This window comes from Rhinolophus ferrumequinum, chromosome 3 (assembly GCF_004115265.2).
Source record: "Rhinolophus ferrumequinum isolate MPI-CBG mRhiFer1 chromosome 3, mRhiFer1_v1.p, whole genome shotgun sequence".
Classification (NCBI taxonomy): domain Eukaryota; kingdom Metazoa; phylum Chordata; class Mammalia; order Chiroptera; family Rhinolophidae; genus Rhinolophus; species Rhinolophus ferrumequinum.
The window spans coordinates 84,331,565-84,358,460 of NC_046286.1; the positions used below are offsets into that span (position 1 = coordinate 84,331,565).

At 40.3% G+C, this 26,896-nt stretch overlaps 1 protein-coding gene across 4 annotated transcripts in view; it reads right to left on the bottom strand.

The window, feature by feature from the left end:
* NHSL1 (NHS like 1) overlaps nucleotides 1–26,634 on the bottom strand; it is a 124,524-nt gene extending 97,890 nt beyond the window's left edge. Inside the window, exon 1 of one of the 4 annotated variants that reach the window (XM_033097611.1) lies at nucleotides 26,257–26,634. In XM_033097611.1, coding sequence (XP_032953502.1) covers nucleotides 26,257–26,458 — 202 coding nt within the window. In that variant the 5' untranslated portion in view covers nucleotides 26,459–26,634. Of the gene's footprint in view, nucleotides 1–3,567; nucleotides 3,806–26,256 lie in introns of those variants that run through there. The other 3 variants (XM_033097638.1, XM_033097601.1, XM_033097621.1) reach the window with 3 other exon arrangements.
* Between the last annotated feature and the right edge of the window lie 262 nt (nucleotides 26,635–26,896).

The window sequence follows — 26,896 nt, forward strand, 5'->3', positions numbered from 1 at the left end:
CTTTGGAGAAAGGATCATAGGAGAATTCTGAAAGACTGAGTCATCCAACAGACTGAGCTCGCTAAGGCAACTGTTTAATTTTTGGCTCACACTGAGTTGACTGCAGTGAACTGAGTTCAATTTTGTTTTTTGTTTTTCCCCTTCTCAGCAGGATAAGAGTTCATGAAGGAAACTGGATTGTTTATAGGAAATAAAAAAAGGGCACCATTTTCTTCTTTTGTATGACTGATCATAGTGGGTGCATTTTCAACCCTTGAATCTACACATACAAACTTGTCTTAAACTTGCATTGCCACAAGTTCCAAATGCACCAAAGTAGCTAGGCTGGGCAGTCATTCTTCCAACTTTCCATTAAATACACTTCCTATCATGCTACCCTCCATCCATGTGATTTTACACATGGTCTATTCTAATAGGGTGAAGTGTCCCCCAAAAGTCCATGTCCACCAGGAACCTCAAAATGTGACCTTACTTGGAAATAGAGTCTTTGCAGATGTAATCCGTTAAAATGAGGTCACATACTGGATTACGTTGGGCCCAAAATCCAATGACTGGTGTCCTTATAAGAAAACCATGTCACACAGAGACACAGAGAGACGCATAGGGAAGAAGGTCAGGTGAAGACAGGCAAAGATGCTGCCATAAGCCAAGAAACCTGAGGCGACTGGCAACTGAAAGAGGCGAGGGAAGATTCTCCCCTAAAGACTTCAGAGAGAGAACGACCCTTCCAACACCTTGATTTCCGACTCTGACCTCTAGAACTGTGCGAGAAGACATCTCTGTTTTAAGCCACTCACTTAGTGGTAATTTGTTATAGCCGCTCTAGGAAGCTAACATAGATCTGTCTATTAACCGGTGCCTGTTGGCCAATGCTTTGCTTACCAGTCTACAAGATTATTACAGGAAACGAGATTACATTTTTAAGAACTTTTACAGGTGTTTGCCATTGTGGCAATATCCCACAGCACATGATTTTATGTTTTCAAAATATCTGTCTGTAATAGACTGCAAATGAAAAGAAAAAAATAGTCTTCATAGTAAGAGATGCACGACAAAGACAATTAATATTTATAAAGATGAAGCTGGTGTACTGCAATTATGAAATTTGCATTCTGAGTTGTCTCAGAGAAACTTAATGAGGTTCCATGCAGTTTTAGCGGTAAAAATATTTTATTCAAATTTTTTGAAGAAAGTAACCATGAGCGGTATTCAATATATGCGTGGTAGTTTGCTGTTAATCATATGATTTGATGAGCCAGAACTCACTTCCCAGATGATGGTGGCTCATTGATTACACAGTGAAGGAACGATACATCACGGCTTTGTAACCACAGGGACCTTGGCAGAACTTGAGAGAACATCTTCCCAGAGACTGGGAGCTCAGACATTGCTCATGCAAAACCAACTTGGGTGGAGTGGGCGTATCTGAGCTACTTCAATGGCAACAGTAGAGAGTGATTGTAACTCTATGAGCTACTATAGTTGACAGCAATGATGAAGATGACGTCTCCCTTACAAGAAGGCATTTTTCCAGCACCCAATCAACCAAAAGCTGAGTAGACATGACTTCAGAAAAAAAGGAGTCTAAATGAAGAAAAGGAAACCTTGCATTAATGTGGGAGGCTGTCTGATGTGAATGTTTTCTTTCAACAATTAAAAGAAATACACAGGAATATGATTTCACCCAAAAGAAGGCTATAGCCACGTTTCCTGTAAAGTCAAGGCAAATCATAACCACAGACTCCATAGCCCATAGATCCGCAGTTAGCCATAGAAACAGGCCAGTTAATGAAATCTCTGAAAACGTCTCCAACAAAGGAAAGTACAAACACAGTAAGAACACAAAGTATCACAGGAGCCCTTAATATTCCTGTGTTGGATCTCACTCACTATTACTTTATCATGGGGTTGCCTCATATGTAGCACAAAGGGCAACCTAAAAATCATTACTGTAAATCAAGAGGCTCTAAATCATAGGAAGAGAGCAAAATGTTAACTGTTTGTCCTGCGTGCCAGGAGATCAAAAAGTATGCTTTAAAAGGGATTGTGGATTCCTGATTAGAACACACACTTCAGCATAAAAGCACTCAGTTGTCATCACATGCCATTCACTTGACTTTCTAAAATGTCCTAAGTTACCACGGAAACTAAGAGTCCATGAAATTGATAGATTCTTTAATAAAATGAAATTACTGCTATGGGAATGGGTGGAGACAAATATGTTGAAGCTGCCAAAGTCATACCCTGCAACAACTCCACACCTGCATTCAATTAAAAATCCTAAATCTTAAACTATTGTTAGATCATAATGATTTCAAGTACACTGTGGAAGTTACACTAGGTTCGTGCACACTCTCATCCAATAACACTGCACGTCTTCATAGTTACACTCTTTCTTTTTGAGACAACGTTTTAAGAAACAGCATCATGAGAGCTTGTTAACATTTCATCTAAAATTATTTTTCAGAAATATTCAAATTCATTTCAGCCTTATGGAACTCCTTAGAAATACACTGCAACTAGATACTCTTTATAGTATGAATTAATTGAATCCTTAGGAGGAGAAAAATGGGATGTTCTTTTTTGTTCTTACCCCCTCGATTTTATCAAATTTGTACCAACTGTATAAACAAATAACCCAAACTCAAAGTTTAATATTAAAGACTTTGGTGGTTTTTAAGGTGTCAAATTAGGGTTAAAACTGTAAGAGTTAAGACTAGAGAGAATCTATGTCTGTCCTTCATTAATAGACTGAGGACAAAGGCGTAATCAACACAGCAAGCCAGGACCACTTTATTTCTAAAAATTGAAAAGCTGTCAAGAATTTTACATCAACAGAATGACATACACTGAAAGAAATGAACAAAATAATCTACTTCAGTTCCAAGGAAATTAATTTTAACTCCCTCATTCCAGCAATCTCATAGACAAACACACTCTCAGATGCCTAAATTAATTACATTATGACAAGAGTTGGAAGAAAAACAGAGTTGAAGAAAAAAATCATTGTCTAAAGAGAGAAAATACCAGAAAATCACTACATGTACTCATATATTCACCATCTTAAGAGTACTTGGAAAGCCCTATCATCCATACATAGCTAGAACAAGAACTATGTCTACAGTAAAATTAATTTCATTCCTGAATTCACACATTAAAGCTTAAAGCAAGAGAACTGTTTCTCCCTTTTTAGTCAGTCTAATCCTTTACACGAAAGCTTCTCTAAAAGAACTCCTACTACGACTGCAAACGATTCCTACTTTTACTGTTTCCTTTCATTCTAAACTTTTCACTACTCTTGTCTATGACAAAACACATACGAAACACACCCAAACGGAGAACTATCCCTTCTGTCTAAAAGAAAATTCCATCTCCCCAGCAGGAGGTCTTTCTTCCTGTTTGCAACACCAACAACAAAAAGAACAATGACTTTTTCACTTTCGTACTTACAAAACTCCCTCAAACTTTGATTTTAATAGAACTCACACTGTGATTTTGACTCTGATGCTACATGACAATTTTCCCAACTGTAACTTCACCACCCAAATGGACCCAGAGCCCCCTCACCTTTCAGGCAGAACATTCTGAAGCAGTCCCATGGAGGGGCTGGGGCTGTGCAGTCGGATGGAGCTGCAGGGCTAGGCACAGCTGTCTCCCAGCCCACCTCCCCGGCACTCACTGCCAGAGAGCAGGGCAGCCAGCCAGCGCCTGGGATCACAGGAAGCCACTGCCCAATCCCCAGCTCTCTGGGCTGAGCTGCTGACACCTCCCTATCTCTCATACATTGTTTCACACCATAAAATCAGCCAGGATCATCTTGGAAAGCGAGGGGCGCGGGAGTGAGCAATCATCACTGTTCATACAGTCCAGTGGAGAATGGTGTGAGGACAAGTCCACTTGTTTGTCTTCTCTAGCAGCGTTTTCCATGGCAGCAGATGGAGCACCTCATGTGACCAACAACACACACAAAAAGCGATCACTGGACTCAGTTTAACTGTTTGCTATTCATAATGACTATTGTTTGACTTCATCATTCCTTTGCTACGCGTGCTCTAACTTTTTTGGTCTGACATGGAACAACCCGTCTACTGGTACATAATTAGCACCAAACATTATGAAATGAAACTGCACACAGCTGTCTGGGTTGACATAAATGGGTGAACATAAGCCAAGTGCTCATAACAGTGCCGGGTACATAGCAATAAGTACTGTGGCCATGTTGACTCATTCTTATTCCTAACTTGAGCGTTAGGACAAAACTGTGAACCAAGTTACTGCCCATTTTCAGATGAGGAAACAAAGATGAACAGCCTTAAGCTGGCACTGAGTATGTGAATTTCTAACTACTGCAGCCATAATCAGATCATGATGCTTCTCCCCCTCCAATGGAAAGCTAAATTCCCTCCGGCGAGTTGAGGACCACTTTACTGCATAAACTCTTTCACACAGTTTCAAAAGCAAAAGAAGGAATTTTATTTCAGATCTGAAGAAAAATGGTTTATAAATGTGGCCTCGGGGCACCTGCTTGAAAGCACAGTGTGACAATGAGCAGCCCGCAGACCTCAGAGACTCTCCAGTCCCCTGGCCACAGGAAATGGCCATTGTTCCCAAGGCCAGTTGCTGTGTGCAGGTCTTCCTTTTGACTCCACAGGATGCAGGAAACTGACTCACAGAACCAATCTATCTGTCTGCGTCCTGGTTTGATGGCTGCAACCATTGCTACATAGTATGGATGCTCTGTGTCTTTGGATTTCAACATCAGTTCCAGATAGCCTAGCTGGGTTTCTGCTCCTCATCTTCCAGTATCACCAGCAGTGCCTGGTTAATAAGTCCCCTACCAGGAGGAAGACATTGCACTAGTTGCTACGATCACAAAAAAATATCAGAAGTCCCTAGCTAGCAGCTCACTGGGGTTGGAATGAAAAAAGCCTGCATGTGTAATGACAAACAGTGTGATATTAGCTCTTAGAACAGAACTGAAAGGAACCTTCTAGCTCATCTCCTCTGGTACACTGGCTCAGAGATGAGGTGATTTGCCCGCTAACTAGTGGCAAGATCAATGCCAAACCACCTGACTCAGCCTTGTGACACTCTCACCACGTGACAATCCCCATGAATGGCTGGCATCATACCTTGTCCTTTCCTGTCTTGAGTGGCCTTCCAAGCAATTTATAAATTACAAAGGTATTCCTGAAAGTATTCTTGTGGGTTAGACACAACTTTTTAAATAATACATAAAGAGAGAAACTCTCCACCTTGAAGAGTTAAGACTTCTGAACATCGGTTAGTACCCAGGGTTGGGGGTGGTTGTGTGCTTTTAATAGCACTCTATGAATACTCACAATCAAGCCTTTTAATATGGAGACAAGTTTATATGCTGGGAAAAAACACTGAAATGGAAAGTAAAAAGAACCTGACTGTAGCTGCATCCGTAGCATTATCTAGCTGGTCTCCATTGCAGTTCATGACCTATAAATGTGGGGATTGAATGTGGAGGCTAAATTTACTCTAAGATTCCATTAATCTTAGCCTACTCCATTAATTTTTTGGCTGTCACATATATTGATATGTATAATAATATATAATAAACATTTTGTTAGATGCATTGTGCCAGGAAAAGAGATAATCTTTGCCTCTCATGGTTTAGTGCAAGAGGCAGGTGGGTGAACAAACAACTATAATACAATGTGGTAAGATATATAATAGAATACACAAAATTAATAACGATCAACAATAGCTTCTTGGCTATTACCATCTAATTAAGCTGCTCTTCCTAACCGGGTGAAAAACTCTGTAATCTAAGTAATGGGTCGGACAGTGGTATCCAAATTCCCGTCTACCCAGAACTTCAGGATGTGACCTTGTTTGGAAATAGGTTCTTTTCAGATGCACTTAAGGTAAGGATCAAGATGAGATGTTACTAGATTAGGGTAGCGATAAGGACAATAAGTGTCCGTATAGGAAGGAAAAAAGGACACACGGAAACATGGAGAAGGCTGCGTGAAAATGGAGGAAAAGATGGGAGTTATTCAGCCACAAGGCAAGGAACACCGGGAGGCATCAGAAGCCGGAAGAGGCAAAAAAGACTCTTCCCCTAGAGCCTTGGGAGAGAGCGTGGCCCTACCAACACCTTGATTTCAGACTTTTGGCCTCCTGAACTGTGAGAAAATTATTTTTGTTGTTTGAAGCCACCCCATTTGTGCTAATTTGTTAACATAGCCCCAGAAAACTAACACATTTAGCAAGGAAACCATTATGGGAGCGGGGGCATGATTTTTTTTTTCTTTTTAAATTAACTTCAATTAATGACTACCTGGGCTTAAAACCTTTTTTTTTCCATACCACTGAACTTACTGTGGCTTAATTCTCAATTACAAAAAAAAAAAAAAAATCTTCCTATACCATAGTACTCCTAAATCTCACAAATACTATCTTCTAGTCAATTAGTGAAATTATCGGCAGCACCATCTGAAAAGTTTACAGCATTAAACTCAAGCAGTAGAAACAGAATAGGCTTCTACTAATATCAAATAGAATACTATCATTTTTTTAAATCCCTGCTTTTCACTATCAAACAAGTGTGAACACGTTTGAGAAATAAAACATGAAAAAGCACACTTTTCAAACTATGGGGGGCGGGAAGAAGTATCCATTAAAATTGTTATTATCTGCCACCACTGATCATTGCTACTGAATGAGAAAAATAAATACCCAGGAAGCCCATGTGGAGGGAGCGGGCCCAGGGTGACGAACACTCGCAGAATTTACAGCCCTCTGGACAGGACAAAGGTCTTGCCTTTCCAACCATGATCTTAGAGCAGCAACCACTTTTCTCCCTTGTACGACTACATCATCCAGCATCATGTTAAAGTTTAACATTATTATCTCGGCCAGAGGGCGTGGTAGCCACACATACAGCCAAAAATTTTTAGATACTTATGTCTTGCAAACCATTCCAGTGCTATGAAATTTGTCTGCTAAAACAATTTTTTTGTTGTTGTTTCAATAAAATAGTGGCGATATGGGTAAATTAGGAATTAATTTGCATAGTGCATACAACTAATGAATCTAGAGGGCTCAAAATTGTACTTTGTTTCTGGCAAAACAGAAAACAAAATTATGTAAGAAAAACAGGCAAGCCATATTTTCTCCCTATGCATCCTGACTCTTACTCTTAACAAACAAGTCAGGCAAAGATGGAAAAATCCGTCTCCATACCCAGGCAAGGATAGGTTTCACATCAACTAGAAACGCATTCCATCAGGCAAGGCCTCTTTTCCTACCTCTACCTCTGGGCATGCATCTCAATGCTTTCAAAGTCAGAGGAGACTGAAGACATAGCCCCAATCACCACTGTCCACTTTTCCTTACACCGCCAGAGACTGAGAGTGCTGACACCCCCTGATCCCTTTAAGATTAGAAGGACCAAGTTAAGCCAGTTCCCGGGACAAGAAGCCACTCTGATGGGCAAGGCTAACAGATCCCTGAGACCTTCCTGCCTGACACCATCTGAACATCTTACCAAAGTTCTAGAATACTTCCAATTTCTAGACTGTTCTAGAATACTTCGGAATTTCCCAGAAAAGACAGAGATTCAGTCTTGGTGTTTCTATATATTTTTTTACTACCACAGGCCCAACAGAAAGAAAAAAAAAACACAGCATTATAACCTGACATGGGCTAATTTCACTTTCCCTGGTCACTTTTTACGGTCACGGTTCTGCTGCTCTAGTCCGGCCACCTCTGTAGGCAGCGTTTGTTCATCATTGGGAAATCTGGAACACAGGTCTTTGTTCTAGACACTTCCTCCTCCTGTCATCCTCTGACCCTGTATCCTGTTGGATTTTTCTGCACTCTGGAGCCAGGGCTGACCTACTTGAACCCAAGGGCAACCTTCATCCTCTTTGCTCTCACTTTTGTCTTAGGAGACACCTGAATTGTTGCTTGTTAAAGAGACAGGCTATATTGTGCTGGACACAAACCAACTACGGAGCTCCAAGGTAACCAGCAAATATTTCACTGGGGTTCTTCAATGGTTTCTGGCCTCACATACCTCATTCTCATCACTGTATTTCCTCCCGGAATCATGCCAGCTCTGTTATAGTTGGCTATTTTTAAATACGCCCTCTTAAGCCAGTTCTTATGGTTATTTCAATTTTTCTTCACAACCAAGTTTGGGCTCCCTGACATCACAACCAAGAAAGCAGCCCTCATGTAGCCCCTTATCATGAAATCTGTGTCAAATTTCATTCAAGGCACATTAGTTCTCCCAATACCCAAGTGAACTCACTTTTTTTAAAGAACCCTTGGGTCTCACTGGTTTCCATCTTCCCAGGGAATGCAATGAGTTTCCAAGTTGACCTGAGCTCTCAGCTTAGAGAAGCTCACAGCCTCTCCTGATCTCTCTTCGATGTGTTGAGTTGCCTTGACTCCACTGCTGTCCACCCAGCTCCAGTCTGTAACTCCAGCCACTTGCCGAGGAACACAGTACACATGTAAGCAACGGCAACAGGACACAGTCTTCACGAGATGGCCTCGCTCCATTCAGCCCGCCCTGACGTAGCTTCCAAAGGTAGTGCCTATGGCTGAGAGGTGTCTTTTTACCTTGGGAGTACTTTATTTTTTTTTGACCATCATACATACTACATCTTTCCCAAAGAGCTCCAATTGCTCCTTTCTCTCCCTTAAGGAAAAAAAAAATCATGTTTCCAACTTATGTAAAAAACACAAGGTCAGAATAAATCCCAAACTCCCCATCTAGCAATAAAGTTCCTTCTGGACTTGGACGCAGTTCTTTTCCCAAAATGTTCTGGCCATATCCCCCTTCAGCGGCCCTGTCAGCAGGCGTGGTGCCACATTCCATATAGTCTCTTTGCCTGGAATGCAGCCCCCACCCCACAGCCGGAGTTTCACTTCTCTAAGCTTCCTTTGACCATGCTCCTCTCCCCCAGCAGAATCAATCTCTCCATGGTACTTTACTTCCACAGCTTTCATGTCACAATTCTGTCTGCCCACCTAAAATGAGAGCTCCTCAAAGTAGGAACTTGCTCATTCATACTTAACCTCCAGTCCCCGTGGGTTGCCTGGAACATAATAGATGACCAATGTTCTTAGCATAAACCAGAATTAATATCACTTAAATATTTTATCCCAAAGCAAGCAGTTAATAGGAAGTGTATAAAACCTGGATGAGAAAGCTATCCAACAGCACCATGATTCCTATGAAAAGTCATAATATTTAACATAATCCTTAAAAATTAAATAAATAGATACTACCTTTTTCCTACATAAAATTGTACTGAAACGCATTATTCAATAGGAGTTACTGATCATTCATAAACTTATGGTGGAATGTTTATAAATCATTTCTTTAAAGATTAATAGTCTATCACAATATACACAAATATCAAATCATTATACTGATCATTACTGAAGTTAATGTAATATGTAAATAATTTCTCAATGAAAAACACATCATTAAAAAAATTAAGTCTGAAGAAGACTCATTTTCAAACCCACAAACACAGATACCATTCTCTCTCAAGGCAAGTTCTCCAGATCAAACTCAGAAAGCTGTTATTCCTACTCTCATTCAGCCTAAATTAAATATTTGAAGGATGATGAAAATGGAGGGGGTGGGAATTTTTCTGGAAATGTCCACACAAGAATGTTGTAGTCAGTGTGTCCAGCTGGAGGGAGGATACCAAAGATGTCATAATGACCCCAAATCCCCTTTTTAGTGAACTTATCATGAAATGCATTATAAGAGAAAAACAAAATAACTAGAGTCTAAATTTAATTCTCTTCAAGCTCCGCCATTGTCAGTTTGCCTAATACATGTATACTATATTTTGGAGAGTCTAGGTTAAAGTACATAAAAATAACTTCATATCCTGTCATGCTATATATTTCATCAATGTGCTCCTTGAAGGACTGACTCCTAAAATACACATATCAATGGCAATTCGACAGCCTCCCCCAAAAAGAACAACTAACCTAAAATAAAGAGGTCATCTGTATCATTTTCTCCTAAACATCTCAGTAATCTGAGGAAGTTAAGATAATAACCAACCTTCAACTACAGAAACAGGTGCAACTCTTCTGCCCACAAAAATCACTATCCTAAATCATTCTAAAGAGAAGTCAGTCTATAAATCAGAATTATTCAAAATCGTGAACCAGCCAATCAGGAGGAACACAAATTCTGCCACAATTTACTTGTTTAATAAAACATAAGCCCATAACCAGAAAGAGTAACTGAACTATAATTGCTTTTAATCATCAAGCAAAAAGATAAAAATTAAAAGGAAGACATACCTAGTTAAAATGCCCAGGCCCCTGATAATTTGTTTTGGTAATATTTAAGTTACTTAAGATTTATAAATTTAAAATACTTTATTTTGAAACCAACTCTATATTTGAAAAACTCAAAGCTCTGCAAGGAACTTGAAATTTCTATAAAAAGGTAGTTTATTTCTGAAATCACCGCATTCTCCAACTTTTGACCCACTGAAACCCTGGTGACAATGCTTAAAGGAAGGAGCTAATCATTTCCCTTCCAACTGCCAAGTCTTCTGAACAGCCAGGCAGTTTGAAACGTCAGGAATAGCGAGTTATTTCAGGACCCATAGGATTTACAACAATAATGGCTTGAGGAAACCACAGCATTTAGGCTCATTCAGTCTATTTCCCTGTTCTTAGGAGTTTAAAAATAAGCAAGAAAACGATTCTTTAAATTGGCAGACCAATTTCAGGGAGGCGTCTTGCCACGGTGCATGATAATCACAGAGTTACAAGGTCCACAGAGCACAGCTTCCCACAGAAACAGCTCTTTTCTGATCCTCCTCTTTGGCCATGCCAAACAGATCTAAGCCTTTCCTTTTTCATTTTTGTTTTACCTCTTCCTCTCTTCCTTCTTCCTCTCTCTCTCCTCCCTCTCTCTCCACCCTCTCTCCTCTGTCTCTCTCTCTCACCCTGGATTAACATCAGTTAAGTCAGTTAAGTTCTAACAGGAGTCACCTACAATTCTGTCCCTATTAATGGTTGGCATTAATTCGTGTTCTATTTTTATTTAATGCATCTCTGCAAATTCAGCTGTTAACAATAATAAATCTACAGCCCCTCGAAAGGAAAGCTGCATGTCCAAAATAGACTACTAAGTTAAAAGTTTTAAAATGCACTTACTTCTTCTGAGGCAGGTGTGCTTCTGACAGCTCTACTAAGTTATTCTATAGTCTTTCAGGTCTTCCGTTCATACAAAAGAAAGGCTGCAGCCTGGGGCCCTTAGGGTTTTCTGTTTGGTTTGGGGGTTTGGGTTTTTTTCCCTTAAATTCTTTGAAAGCTGAATGAATTTTGCTTTTGTGACTGGAATCAAAGTGACGCCGGAGAGCCTGTTTTCAGGGTTGATGTCCTCTGCTGTGCTTTCAATAGTAAGTTGCTTGTCTTGGGCACATCTATTTAGAAAACTTCTGTGAGATACAGAGTGAACGAAAAGTTCCCAAACCTGCTCTGAAAGGTCAGCAAAGGAATCTATCACTTGATCTTCACAGGGAGTCAGGAATGTCAAAATTAAAGAAACAAATAGAGAGGGACACAATCGCAATACCATTTAGGAGGAGAGAAAGGAAGGTAAGGGCGCAGCCTAACCGGGCCACTATCGGTTGTGAAGTCCTAAGTAACTCACCTCCTGGGAGCCTCGCTTCTCATCTGTCCCACAAGAGATCGCTGAGGTTCCTTCCAGATCTAACAAGTCAGCCGTGTTTTACTCAGGTAACTCTACTTGGATCCCTTCACAGCTCCAATTTAGGGACTATATCTGAATATTTACTCAAATGCTCTCAAAGGGCACTAAGAAAGTACGTGGTCATTGCTTCAATAAGCTCTCTCTCTAAAAAACTGCTCAAGTTGTTTAATTAGGTATATACCAAACAGTCATAACTCTTTTAGTATCACTTCATCCGAAAAGAAAAACATCTTTGCGATCATCAGCATCGCTGAGATTTTACAACCAAAGCACAGAGCGGGTGGGAAAAGCTTGTGACCCCAGGAATGAGCATCTTTTATCAATTCTCTAATGTTTGGAGAACGAGAGAGCTTTGGAAATCGTTGCTTTTCTCTGAGCCTCATTTCTTGAGTCATCGCAGAAAAAAATACTTTTTAAATCTCTACCTTCAACTAATTCACATTGCATCCAGACATTTTTGCAATTCCCTGATATATAAATCAAAGTATTCATTAAGCAACTACTGTAGTCCTAGGATACAAAATGAGGAGTGTAGCATGTCAACACAGATTATGACAAGATAATGTTTATTCTGGGTATTGGGATATAAATAGTGGTTTGTTGAGAAATGCACTGAAAAGGCAGAAAGTCCAATCAGCTTTTCCAGTCTCATTTTCTATAATCCCATCTGTGTTAATGAGGATCAGATGTCACTTGTAGTGTTGGGCCAAAAATGTTTAGTGGAGTAGAATTGGTTTCAGATAATATGAATTATTCAGAGAAATATGTCTTATCGTCACAATTTTTTGACTTCTCTATAAACAGATGATGTGAAGAAAGATATGACACTGAAGATACGTGGAGGCAATTTAACCCATTTGGAAAAAAAAACAAAAACCACTGGTGTCCAAATATCAGATGGAGAGAAGGGAGGGAGAAGAGAGGGACTGAGAACTCAACATGTTACTAGACAAAGTGGTTAATGGTGAAACCAAAGCTTAAAAGCGTAAAAACTATATTTGCTTATTAAGTGAAACAATGCAATAATCCTACTTGAAAACTCAGAGTGTTAATCGAAGTGCTTAAAAGTTAACGTTTACAAAAAGAACTGAGGTGCGCAGATATAGTCAACAGTTCCCTAACATTAATGCAAACACGTCCTTTATTCAGCTGTTCTACAAAGAAAAGCCAACAGAAGATACACATGTAAAAACCATATTTACACACTACCGTAACATCCCACTTATCCAGGGATCACTTTCCTGACAAACTCAACCACTCAACCTATGGCCAAGAAGTCAAAATGGTCTCTGACCTGACAGCATCACTCACGGTATTGTGGTTCAGAATCTCCTTACAATCTTCTGGTCAATACTGTTGTGATAAACGGGGTTGCCCAGACCCTTCATACGCGGTTAACAAGCTAGAAACACCAAACCAGAGAGTGGCTGGGACTACAAAAGGCAGGTCGAAAGAGAAAGCTCACAGCCTCACAGCACAAGTGGCATAAGAGGCAGGCCGTGGAGACCTGCTCCATACCAAAGCCAAGGTCCCCACAAACTCCACCGCCACTAGTTCTTCAGCCGTTACCACAGGTTCAACGACTGCTCACAGCGACACCAAGGCCTCCAAACAAGCTTTCCTTGTGCTCCAAGGGTTGAACAGAGATGTTGCACAGCGTCCTAACACAGAGTGCGGGACTAAATCAAGTCTATACCATTCAGATCCAGTCTATACCATTTTTATCTGTATGGCTTAAGGTCACATAATCTTTCAGGGACGGCTTTGTCACCACAAAAGAGGGTAATGCCATTTATCCTGCCCACCTCACAGGACTGTCATAACAATGAAATGAGACCAAACATGTGTGCTGTGAGTACTGGGTAAACTCCAAGACTCCCATCTGCAAGAGTATATTTTAGAAAGGCTTCTTATAATACATATATATATATATATATATATTCACAATTCATATATATATATATACACATATATATGTGTGTGTGAATTATTTTAAAATCCTGAAAGGAAATAGAGGCAAGCATTTGTTATATAGAAATACAAACAAATAAAAGGTATATTCCTCTAACACTTTATATAAGCTAATATGTAGTCCATATGACCTGAATTTATAAAAGAATCTATAACTAATCATCATTTTTTTTTACAATAATTTTATGTTTCAAAGAAAATGCAGCCATTCTTCCATCTTCCAGTTCAGGTAGGATCTCTGATACATAGATGCTAGAGCCCAACAATTTGAAAGTAAAGTTAAATGGACTGAACTTCTCAACTTATTGTCCCCGCTGGGGAATGGACAGTAGGCCAGTAATAACAGAGAAATGTCCAGAATAAGGCAGAAATCTGTCAGACGTTACTGTTCATGAGCTTTCCCTTGGGTGGGTCAGCAGGGGCAAGTCGTCCGCCAAGGGCATTAGCAAGGCTCAGTGGCACTGGGCCCCCAGAGGGCCCATCACTGGGTCCTGCCCGCTGATTGCCCAGCACTGCGTTTGCTCGACGACACAGCCCTGGGCAAGGAGCCTAGAGGGGAGCCTAGCAGAGGCCTGACTGTGGTGAATGAATGAATGACGTGCTCAGATCACAGCCCTGAGTTCTCAGACGAGAGGATTTTCTGAGATTCCGCCCTCATCCGCATTGCCTCTCAAGATACTTCTGGAGTGAGACCTTTCTACAACATTGACACAACAGTGGACTAGCTGCAGAAACTTTAGAAGTTTGTAACTTCGACACATCGCAAAGTAGTTTTCTAGTACACAGCATAATAAAACCCTGCTGAAAGAAGTGAAGTCTACCGAAAGCACCCTTTGCCAACTGAAGGCTGTGCCCCAATAGGGAGTTACAAAACCACTTTTGTACGTCAGGACTGACACTTTCTGTATATTAAAGTAGAATAGAATAAAACAGCAGAGAAAATGGAGCATCACATGCAGACATGCAGTAAAGGTAAGCATTTTCACTGCATGAAGCTTTTGTTTCATTTTACATATAGCAGCAGGTCCTTGAACCACATCATTTTGTTCAATGTCATTTCATTATAACGTTGATGAGAAAAAAAAAAGTCGATTCTCGGCCGGGGCCATGGTCGTGTGGAGCTTGCGCAGTCTCCCTGTGTCTGCGTGAGATTCCTCCCGGTACTCCCGTTTCCTCCCACATCCCAAAGCTATGCACGTGAGGTGAACTGACATGTCTCCCTGTCCCAAACTGAGTGTGTGTGTGAGAGAGAGAGAGAGAGAGAGAGAGAGAGAGAGAGAGAGAGAGAGAGAGAGTGTGTGTGTGATGCACCCTGTAAAGGAAGAGCGTCCTGTCCAGCGTGGGTGCCTGCCTTGCACCCTGAGCTGCTGGGAGAGGCTCCAGCCACCCTGACCTTAACTGGAATCAGCAGGTTGGAAAATTATTCTCTTCCTTGCTTTTTACTTATCTTTCTTAAATGTATGCACAGTTTATTTCATTGTTTAATAGTAAAAGTTCTGGGTCTTTATTTAGAAGTTTGGTGATGTTTTTGTAACCAGAATATGCCATAGAAACTTAACTCTTATTTTTATCAATTAGCCAACGGTTAATTCATCTCATTACATGCCGTTTCACCTAAAGTCTCAGTTTCCAAGAATCTAATCTATCTACAACATTAAATGAGGCCTTACTGTATATGCATATGTGTGTATATATGTATAAGTGTGTGTGTGTGTGTGTGTGTGTGTGTGAGTACTGTATGGGCTAGGAACAAATGTAGGCTATTTATTACTCTGGACATAGGCAAAACTTTTGAAAGTCACTGTCTTAAAAAAAACAACTATGATTACCCTTATTGGGCACCGAAAAACTCAAAATAGTCACCCCAGAGATCCACTGTAAAAGATTCTTTCTCCCATTCCAAATAAGCATTTGTTGCAGAGAAACCTAGCTCAACTTTCTCAGAAACTAGAGGAAAATTTACTAAATAGATTTTTTGTCCGAATCTTTATTAGTTGGAGTTGAAACATTCAAGACTTCTAAAGTCAGTTATACAGCCTTTCCCTGGTTACAGTGACATAAGAACACAGATCAACTGGATCAACTGACACATATCTCAGCACATGGGATGAAACCAAGGTCTGACGACCCAAAGGCAGGTTAGAGGAGGGAAATCCCAACCTCTCCAGCCTCATAAAAGCATCAATAGGACACAATAATGCCCCAAATGCAAAAACGTATCTCAGAAATTGCTTCTAAATCTAACAGGACTGAGATCCTTAGGCCAGAACAACATTCAGACATTCATACTTAAGGACAAAGAATTGGACTTGGAAAGCTAGCAAGGAAAAAAAAAGTACTTAAAAGACCTTTTTATAGTTGAATAGAGTATGTTGATTAACTCTACAATAAAATTACTTTAAAGTAAAAATCAAAGTTCTTTTTCCAGGAAGTCAAAGCACTCTATGTAATTTTTATTGGTGAAAAGATTATGTAAATAAATAACTACCAGTCAAGATGACTACAGCAGCCAGGCCAAGCACCAGCCACAGCCACCCACCAAGAGAAATTCACAAGTTGTCTTTTGTGTGCTTTGTAAAAGAATCCCCAACCAATCCAGACTGAAGCAATACACACCTGTTCAGGTAGGAATTCTGGTTTATCTCCAAATGTAATCCAGAAACATCAGACACCCAGTTTCTGCTTCAGCTGAGGCGTTTATAATTACAAAGTGAAAGAGAAGCTTCGGGAATAGAGGCAAGGGAACTGTACCAACAATACAATATATTCTCACTTTCTCTTTCAAAGTTTATTGAAAAGACAAAAATCAAGTGATATGGTTTATTGAAATCTCAACTGCTTGTGGCTTTTGCTTATAAATGGGCTTTCCTTAGAGAAAGATAAATATGAGGTCTGACAATTAAGTTTGTGAACTCGTTACAACAATGTTGCTAACCTTTTTTGATATCAGAGGGTATTATTCATTATGAATTTGTACCAACTGGACTAACAGTTAACCAAGTTTACTACTTGGAAGTGCTGGAAAGCCTGCGTGAAAGTCAGACGACCTGAACATTTCACTAACAATTCATGGCTCTTGCATCACGACAATGCACCAGCTCACACGGCACTGTCTGTGAGGGAGTTTTTAGCCAGTAAAGAAATCACTGTATAGGAGCACCCTCCCCTACTCACCTGATCTGGACCCTAGTGACTTCTTTCTTTACCCAAATATAAAGGAAATATTGAAAGGAAGACATTTTGATGACATTCAGACATCAAGGGTAATATGACGACAGCTCTGATGGCCATTCCAGAAAAAATGTTCCAAAATTGCTTTGAAGGGTGGACTAGGCGCTGATGTAAGTGCACAGCTTCCCAAGGGGAGCATTTCAAAGGTGACCGTAGTGATATTCAGCGATGAGGTATGTAGCACTTTCTCTAGGATGAGTTCGCGAGCTTAATTGTTTGACCTCGTATATATGGAACCCAAATCTGACAATTACTTATACCACTAAAATTATTTTAACCAGCGAATAGATTAGTCTTTATCCTTGTTCCATGCCTTTTCCAGTCATATACAGGAACTTTAGTTAGCTATGTCTTAAAAACAAACAAATAAAAACTCGTACAAGTGTACAATCAGTCATGCAAGCAGCATATTCAGAAACGTGGCCAAATCCCAGTAGACCACCATTACTGTATTCCCTTAGCAGATGGGCTCAGAAAAATGTCAGCAATGGGAAGGCAGAAGAGAGAGGTGTGGAGACTCATCTCTTCTCCCCTTTAACTTCTGCCCTCTTTTTCCTCCAGTCTACTGCCACCTTATTCCATTATCTTCCATTCATTACTACCTTTAACACAGCCTTTTAAAAAACTAGTAGGGCATGAAAATGGCAGGGCAGTCGCTCTTCATTCCACTCCCCCTAATGAGCGCCTGCTCTGGGGACGCCCTGTGCACCACATTACTCCCAGTCACTCACAATTCAAGCCATTTTCACCTCGACTCAGAGAAAGCCTTGCTCATCCACGTGGCTTTCTCAAGGTGCTGCTTTATATAACATTAGAAGCTCTCCAAACACAAGAACCCACAACATGCACCCAGATCCTGGGAAAGAATCTAGTAAAGCGTGGTATTGGCACGGGGAGCAATAGCTGGGGACCCCAGCTAACAAGTCCTCCCAGAGAGATGGTCTCAGACAACGGCTCAGCTAGACAAGCACTCACCATGTATCCTCCATGTTCCAATAGCCAAAATGGGAAGCATCCAGCACAGTTCTAGCAAGAACTAACTAAATAATTATTGGTTTAAAGTCGCTGATGACCAGTCAGTCATCAAATGTCAGCCATACATGACAGAGAACACTCGGGGATGCTGAATTTAAAGGTATAATGAAGAGCTTCTGCAAGGCCGAGAGAGGCAGACGACAGAGACATCACTGCAACCAGCTCACAGCTCCCCGGGCCGCACAGAACACACATCTGTGCACATGAACAATACGTATGTTGATTATAGGTACGTTTTCCAATCACATTTATGAAGACAGTGATCACCATAAATATCTTTAATTAGGAAGATGAGAAATAATCTCCCTAAGGTGAAGGCTACCTACATTTCATAAAGCTAGAAAAAACATAACTGTATCTTTGAAAAAAAACCACAGGTGCGATTGCTACAGGAATAAATAATTATTAAAACCTGTGGTTTCCTTTAATAAAGACAGCCTAACATGAACATCTGTAATTTCGTAACTGCCTATATAATTGCTTCCCCTGGCACTTGGTCTCTTCTCGACAACTACGCCCCGTCTCAGTTCTAGCCCGGGTTCTCGTCCCCGATGCTCCAATCCATTCGGCGTGCCTTAACCAGAACCATTTTCCTTCAACATTGCCTTGACCTTGTGTACATAGAGCAAAGTACAAGACACCAGATAAGACACATGCTAGCCTTCAAAGAACTTCATTGCAGCAGAGATACGAAGCATGTATCAAAGCAGAGCATTCGCCCTTAAGCCAGAAGTTACTGAGTCTAAGACCCCAAAATGTTATTTCTCTTTTAGAAGAATTACACTGAGGTTCCCTGTCTCATCCCATCTAAGTTTCCCTGCCGAGTTTTCAGTTCTCCCTGATGATCTAATCCTTCCTTGCTTATCAAACCAACTATTATTTTTATTGGACAATTATGTTATCCAGACAATATTTATTAAATGAGTTAATTCATGTAATGTGTTATTAATAGTGTCTAGCCATGGCAAGTACTCATTAAATGTTCGCTGTTGTTAATGTTTATGGGCGGGATGACTGATTTAGATGTGACTTTCAGTTTGGTATTTTAACCATTTCAGGATTTCACATAAAAACTGAGGTAGAAACTTATATTTGAAGGATTATGCAAAGGAAGGGAGAGCTTGCACTTCGTTTGCCTAGGTTATTCAAGTTCTCTAAAGGCACTTATTTCCATACTGAAAATTCTACAGAATAACATATTCTACACTAGGATAAAGACAACGGTGACTCCATTGACTACTGATAGTGAAAAGACAGCCATCCCCACAGACAGTTCCATCAAATACAACCAGACCCAATTGGTAGGCTGACATGGTATCTATAAAACATGTATTCACTCATTCAATAAATAAGCGGTACCTGCTACCCATATGTATGATGACTAGAGATTATCCCATTTTACAGAAATTAAAACTAAAGTCTAAACAGATCACATGACTTGTTCCAGGTCACACAATTAGCAAGTGACAGAAGTGAAAAACTCCGATTTCCTGGTCTAATGCTCTCTGCATCATATATTCCCTCTCAATTAAAATGTATTAAACTCTTACGATGGGCCAGGCTTGGGGAACATCGGTTATCGAAACATACAAAAAAATCTCTCCTGTCTTAGAGGTTAAATTCTATTTCGAGGAGACAGGCAGTACCAAAAATAAACACATAATGTATGTAAGTATATTACATGGCAGTAAGTGCTTTGGAGAAAACTAGAGATGGGGATAGGAAGGTCAGGATGAGGGTAAGATGTGGCAATTTAAAATAATCACTGAGATGACTTTTGCCCAAAGGTCTGAAAGAAGTGAGACCGGGAAGGATTCTCGGTAGAGGGCACGGTCAAGTTGCAGGGCATGTTCTAAAAACAGCAGAGAGCCTAGAGTGACTTAGAGGACAGGGAGGGGAGCGTGAATGTGCTGAGACTAGGGAAGCAATGGGTGAAGGAGGAAGATCACGTAGGGCCTTCTAGAACACCCTGAAGACTATACTTGCTGAGAAGGAAAGCCTCTGAAGGGTTTAAAGCAGGGAAGTTACAGCCACGACTTGAGTTGGACGTTTTCAGGATCAGTGAAGCTGCTGTGTTAAGATGAGCCTGACTTGGGGTTGGGGTGGCGGGGTAGGGGAGCAAAGGGGAGGAAAGCAGGGGACCGGGTTAAGATTGCAATAGCACAGCACGCCTTCCTCTCACCGGGCATGGCCTCATCCATCCCATACCTCATCTCTTTCACTAAGTGAACTTCACTAGTGGTCAACACAGTCACAATCAAACGTTTCTACAAGGTATTTGCTATGCGCACAGTTTGAGTGGAGCAATAGGAAAGAGTGGACCGCCACCAAAATTATGTTCCCACACACTGAACCCTCCCTTTTGCTACACTCAACAAAGTTCAGAGTTGGGAACACTTGTAAGATTACGTTCATTAGTACAATCAACCCAGAACCCGCGTGCTTTAGGCAGATGCAGAGAGTGTGTGCCTGGCATGTTGGTCGCGCAGATAGCACTATCCACACTGTCCCGGATGAGTTATGCGCACTCAGTCAGCACTCAGCCTTGGGGATGAAAACGGTAAATAAGACTTGGTCTGTGCCCTAAAAGAGTCCAGCTAACGACACCGAAGACAAGTAAACAAATAAGGATAATCCAGTGTATGACAAAAGCAATTACCAAGACATGTTGAAGGTAGAGACATAACACAGAGAAGAGAGTCAACAGCTCTGCCCTTTGGGGATTAGGGAAAACTTTACAGAGCTTTAAAGAGAGTCTAGAGGGTTAAGCAGGAAGTCCATAGGCAGAGGAAGGGAATGCAGCATCCTGGCCCAGGAAATGGTAATGGCAGGGAATGGGAGATGCAAAGTTCTAGAGTCATGAAAGAGCAATGGGTCCATTTGCTTTTTCTGGAGTTAAAAGGGATAGGGGACAGAGAAGATCAGACGGCGCAGGATTTCATGCTATGCTAAGTGACATGGGCGTCATTCTGTAGACAATGAGGAACCACTGAAGATGGGCTCAATTACAGTTGTATTTTAGGAAGAGGACTCTGATTGCAGTGTGGACTCAAGGATGGCTTAAAGGAACGCAAGAGTGAAGCTCACGAGAAAGAGTAGAAGACCATTCGGAAGACCAGGTAAGAGCGGAGGAGAGCCTGCCCCAGGGTTCAGAAGGACAAGTGGGTGCAGACACACAGGCCCTGAGGAGGGAAAACTGACACGACTGGTGAACTGAAGTATTTCACAGAAAATACTGTAGTTTAAAAATTTTTAATTTCATAGAAAATAATATACTTAAACAAAAAAAACCCTTGAAATCATGGAAATATAACACATCTATAATAACTTCAAGAGACTTATAAAAACTAACCCTAATTAATACACAGGGTATTTTTAAAATATTTTTTAAATAACTGTTTGAAAAGAACAAGTTTACAAATGTTTCCAAAACCCACTAAAGACATTTTCACTGGAAAAAAACACAGGTTACTCACGTCCAAAAACTAAGCTGACAATAAGTTACTTCTTTTATCACTCTAAAATATGTCTAGCAATCTAATTCTCAAATTAGTCTAATTCTAATCTAAGACTCAAATTAGTCTCAAATTCTAGTCTAATTCTCAAAACAAACCCACAAATTTTTTAAAATAAGTAAATAAACTAAGCGTAATACATGAAACATCATTTCAATAGAACTTCATCAATTTAATAACAAATAAAATCATTTTTGCAATAATACAAGGTAGTGAGACAACAGAGATTCCTACCATCAAAAGAAAAAATAAACAAAGGTCAAAAAAGGGCAGTCTCAATGAATCAGATAAAATATTAAGCAGCACTCACTGTTTGTCTCTTTCACAGAATGTCAACTTCAGTAGAAAGAAAGCAGGAAAACTTACATTCACTGCATGGAGAACATTCTTCTTACCTCTTTTATTATTTTTCCAATGTATCTTATGACCCTCAAAATAAACATTACTTATTTATCTAGTTTTACTCTCAAATTCGGGGTGCCACATTGACAATATTTGCCAATATTTTTTAGGCTTCTTTAATGCCATGAAGAAAGTGTTCTTTAATCCAATAATTTTAAAGATTTTTACGATCAAAAATAAATCACAGCTATTTACAAGGAAATGAGATCTTGACCTTGCTGCTTTTGGTCTTCCATGCCATTTTTCTCCATTGTAATATCTGAAGTCATTGTTAATCTAATTATGCACATGGATCCTGTTTTCTGCAACTATTTTATGAGGGAGGACATGGGGATGAAATTACTTTAAATAGAGCCAACTCCCACCCTCAGCAATTGATTATCTCGTGTATGGATTATCCATCACCCTTGATACCTAGTAAGGCCATTCTCTTGCCATTTCTGTAGTCCCTAGGAAGAGAGAGAACTGAAATTCAAATATTCAGATTTCGTAATGTCATAAATACACGTCATATAGTCCAGAAAAAGAGAACGAAAGCATTGTTCAAATGGAGGCTGTGCATGTCAGTTACCCTCTCTATCTGCCGACCTGCCAATACCAGGATCATCAATCACGCCTCTGCCCAGCTGAACAGAGGCCTGGGAACACAACAACACATGCTCTGCCCAATGAGAGCAGACCCCTTTATTATTCCACCTCCTTAGGTTTTCTTTGACAAGAGAAGGGGAAGTGAGCCAGATAGGGGGAGTGCAGAATAAATACTATTAGTCACCAGCTTCCCCTGAAAACCTTCCACAGTGCTGGAAACAAAGCAGGAGCTCATTACATATTGTTTAAACCAATGCTAACAGCCAGAAGACAATGCAAACCATGAAAATGCTCCAGATACAGTATCTTTATCTACACCTTCTCATCTAAGCCATTCATTTGATCCTTTTTCACAATTATCCTACATTTTCTCTTGAATTCCCCCTTAAACATCTGATCCGCTTCTCCATTGAAGTATGAACTCCATGACTTCAGACCTGTGTGCTACATTTCTCTGTACCCCACATACAGTACTCAGTAAAAATTCCTTCAATACATGCTCTCCCAACTCCTTATGAAAAGCTACATGTTGTCTCATCTACAACTGATTTCCACTTTTTCAATACATAGGCATCTAATAAAACAGCTCATGATTTCCTAAATGTAACACTCAAGAGGACCCTGATTCACACCCTTGATTTTTATGCTAATTAAGCCACAACATCATCTGCTGTAATAGTGAGTCTTATCACACTAAGAATGTAAGGACTGGTCATCACTGTCACTCAATTCATTTTTACCTTCCTGAGTACAAATGCCAAAACAAGAGACTCTTGAAACTTGTCATGTGCTGGAACACAAGGAAACAGACAGGTGCTTACTTGTGATTGCTTTGCACGTATCAATCTGCATCTTCTAGTTACTTTTTAGGCTCCGGAAAATTAGTGTAATTGGAAAGAAGCTTATTAGTAGCATCTTAATCTTATAAAAAGTTTCTCCAAAGAAGTCTCTAGCACTGCAATTTTATCCTTAGCTTCTTAAGTAACAATAGTAAATTGTAAAGCTATGGGTTTGTGTACTGATAGACAGATATTCATTATTGCAACCACTTAAAAACTGTATTTTGATGTCATTGATGAGCGATACAGCACGGAGATTCACTATAAAAAGAACTTTACTTTTTTAACAAAACTTGAAAGAACTGTTGTATAAAATGATCGTGCATCTTATACAACATATTATCCACACATAGAAGGGATTCAGGGGCCTAATTATGCAAAATAATGTGACCTGGACACAGTGGGCAGGAAGAAGGCAAGCACTCTGGCCCTGCAGCAGCTGCTGGCTGGGAGGTTGGGAGGGAGGGAGAAGTTCCTATGGTCGGGGGGCTGTAGGGGACACCAGGGACATGGACACACGGGAGACCAACTGCTAAAGTGAGGCTGACTTGTGAAGTTACACAGTCCTACCTCTAGCTGTCACCGCTTGAGGTAGTGTACATGGGGGAGGGGAGGAGGGTAGGCAGGTTTTTAGAAACCTGTGTAAATCAAAACATGTTCATATAAGGTACAAGGGTTGGGTAGTAGGCGGACAGGAAAGTGGATTTGGATGCATGTAGTCTGGGCAGACAGATATAAAGAGAAAAGGATGCCGCACAATTCCCATCAGACCAATATGTCTTCAATGCATATTTATTTGCAACCAAATCCTAATATGGCCATTGGGCTTTCTTAGCACTGACTGCTAATCCTTGCTACCGTTTTAGTTTATTTGATGCTCCTCAGAAAAAACTCCAATCTTGCATAATTTTTCTGAAAGACTTTTCCTCTTTTGATATGTAAGTATAAACAAATGTCACTTCTGTATTTCTCCAAAGGACAGAATTATGTGGAATAAAGATCAACTCCTATAACATGCCTCAGAGACAATATATCAAAATTGGGAGTCAATTTTCTCTTGTAAGTCAAATGTGAAAAGAGAATTTTGATCTATGGGCAGCTTTTTAAGTATTACCCCTACTCCATGTCAAAAATTATAATATTATCCATGCCTAATTATTTCTAAGAACCACATAAATTTACATACTGTATTATGCACGCCTCCATTTATCTTCATGAGGCTACTGTATCCCCTCTTACATTAAAGGATAAAGGGCACAATCTTTTGTATTATTGCATAAACAAGTCCTCCCTTCCCTTCACAAGTCACCCCTGTTCTGTACAATGACTTCTTTATTTTTCACAGGTCAAGTGTACAATATTTGCTTCATTTCCCAACTAAAATGAACACGTGCAAATTCGTTCTCTTTCCTGTTAAAGTTAACTTAGATGCAGTATCTCTGATAAAATCCTAAAGCCACATGCTCACATGGACACAATCTTTAACAAAACCCTGACAGCAGTTGATTTAAAACAAAACAAGTAATAAAAAACAACCTTTGGCCAAGACCAACGGAATCAAAACTACACCCTCTCGTAACCACAGCACTACTGTATCCACCCTTCAAACATGTTTGCTTCAAACAGTACAACCCATCCATTTACCAAAACCACAGCTTATGCCTGATTTAGAAAAGTAAAGTTCAATGCTAACTAAACCACCCAATTCCAGCCAGAAGGCACAAATGCCTTGTCTACGCCTGGCAATTATACAACATCTGTACTGAAAACCTGCATTTTTGAGCTCAGTATCAGCAGACCACTGGTGACCACCTTGATACAATAAACAACTGGCATCTTCAAAGAGCATTAACTAGTTCCTCTTATGCCACAGTTGCATAGACAAGAACAAATGGATCAACACACATGACCCAGGAAGAAGGGCTGTGTTGAATTCTTAGTCCTTGGAATATAATTACTGTACATATTTAACTTAATTTATTCTCTCCCATTTGAGCAGTTTTGTTTGCCCAAAGGAAGGAAAGAACAGGTCCCTGAAATATTCTAGCGAGGTTTCTTTTGGCACGGGAAAAAAACGTGATAAACAGGGAAAACACAATCAGGCGGAATGTCTGGACTAGGTTCCTTTGTAACACTTAAATAGTGCTCCCCTACTGGGCTTTGCCACAGCACAGAATGGAGAAACCATTTTAGAGCTTAACAATCCAGGCTCCACAGCAAACATTCAAAGAGGAAGAACTCAGAAATTCTAAATACAAAAGAGGGGTGTGTTAAGAAATACTAAATATTTCCCTCTCTCCCGCCAGGACTGATATCTTTCTTCACCATAAGGAAGGTAAAACATGCTAAACCTGAAAACAGAGACCAACATTGATCTGGAAAGGAACTTGAAAGAAATCCAAAAACTCCTTTTGGCCAAGATATGAAGGGCAAGCCCTTCGTGTGTTCATTTTCCTCGACATTACTCCAACACCTGTGCAATTCAAGCATTCATCAATCTTCTTAAAGAAAGATGCAAAGGGACTATCCAGGGTTCCCAAAGTTTTTTCTGTACGCTGTCCCAGGAAAGAGTACCACATCCTAACCTTAACTTGTTTGAAGAGCATAAGATCCCTTTTGAGACGGTGGTTTACCATTGAACTTTTCACCAGTCACCTGAGCGTGTGGATGTGATGGGGGGAGAGAGAGTGCTGGAGACACAGAACAGCTAATTTGTCCTCCTCCGAAGGACAATCTCAACCTGAATTGAGTTGGAAAAGCACTTTTATTTTAGACCTGTACACAAATGAATGACACTGAATTCCAATACAAAAACAAACAAAAAAAAACACCTAATGGGGTCAAAAATCAGAAGCGAAATCAGTGCTAGGAACAAAGAACTCTACATGGCAAACTTCTAAAAAATGTTTCAGTTAAAAGAAAATCAAGTCACCTTTTCTGGGCTGGGTTCTGTACGTCCAGTTTTCATCGTCCACGTCCACCTGCTGCCCACAAACCGAGAGCTCTCCGTCACTGCGAAACAGCCTCTTTGTCTGCCTGGACAACGAGGAGAAATTTATCCAACTCACAGCACGTGAGAGAGAACCTGAATTTGACTTGAGTCTGAAGGAACCTGAAGAGCCTTCCTTTTTCATCTTCTTTCACATCAAAATCCACTAGAGACAAAGGACAGCCCCGCAAAGAAAAAGCTCGGTGTTTGAAATTGGTCCAGGTCCTTTAAACAGCCTGCTCCTTCCCACCTACTCACACAATGTTGAGAGTCAGGCACGGCTTTATTCAAAAAGATTGCATCTGTGTCACCCAATTACAAAGAAAAGGAGAATGAGAGGTTAAGAAACAAACAAAAAAAAAAACCAACAACAACAAAAAAATTCTTTTTTTACTCTATCCACATTGTGGTACTTGGTTTCCAGATCCAAGGGATAGCCACAGCCCACCCACAAACAAAACACAAATAAATAAAAGTATAATTTTCAAAAATGATGCAGGGTGTTCATTTCAGGAACACTTGTCAGGACTTTGCAAAGAAGCGAACCACGGCACTCCGACTCTTTGGTGTGTACCTAGCATCC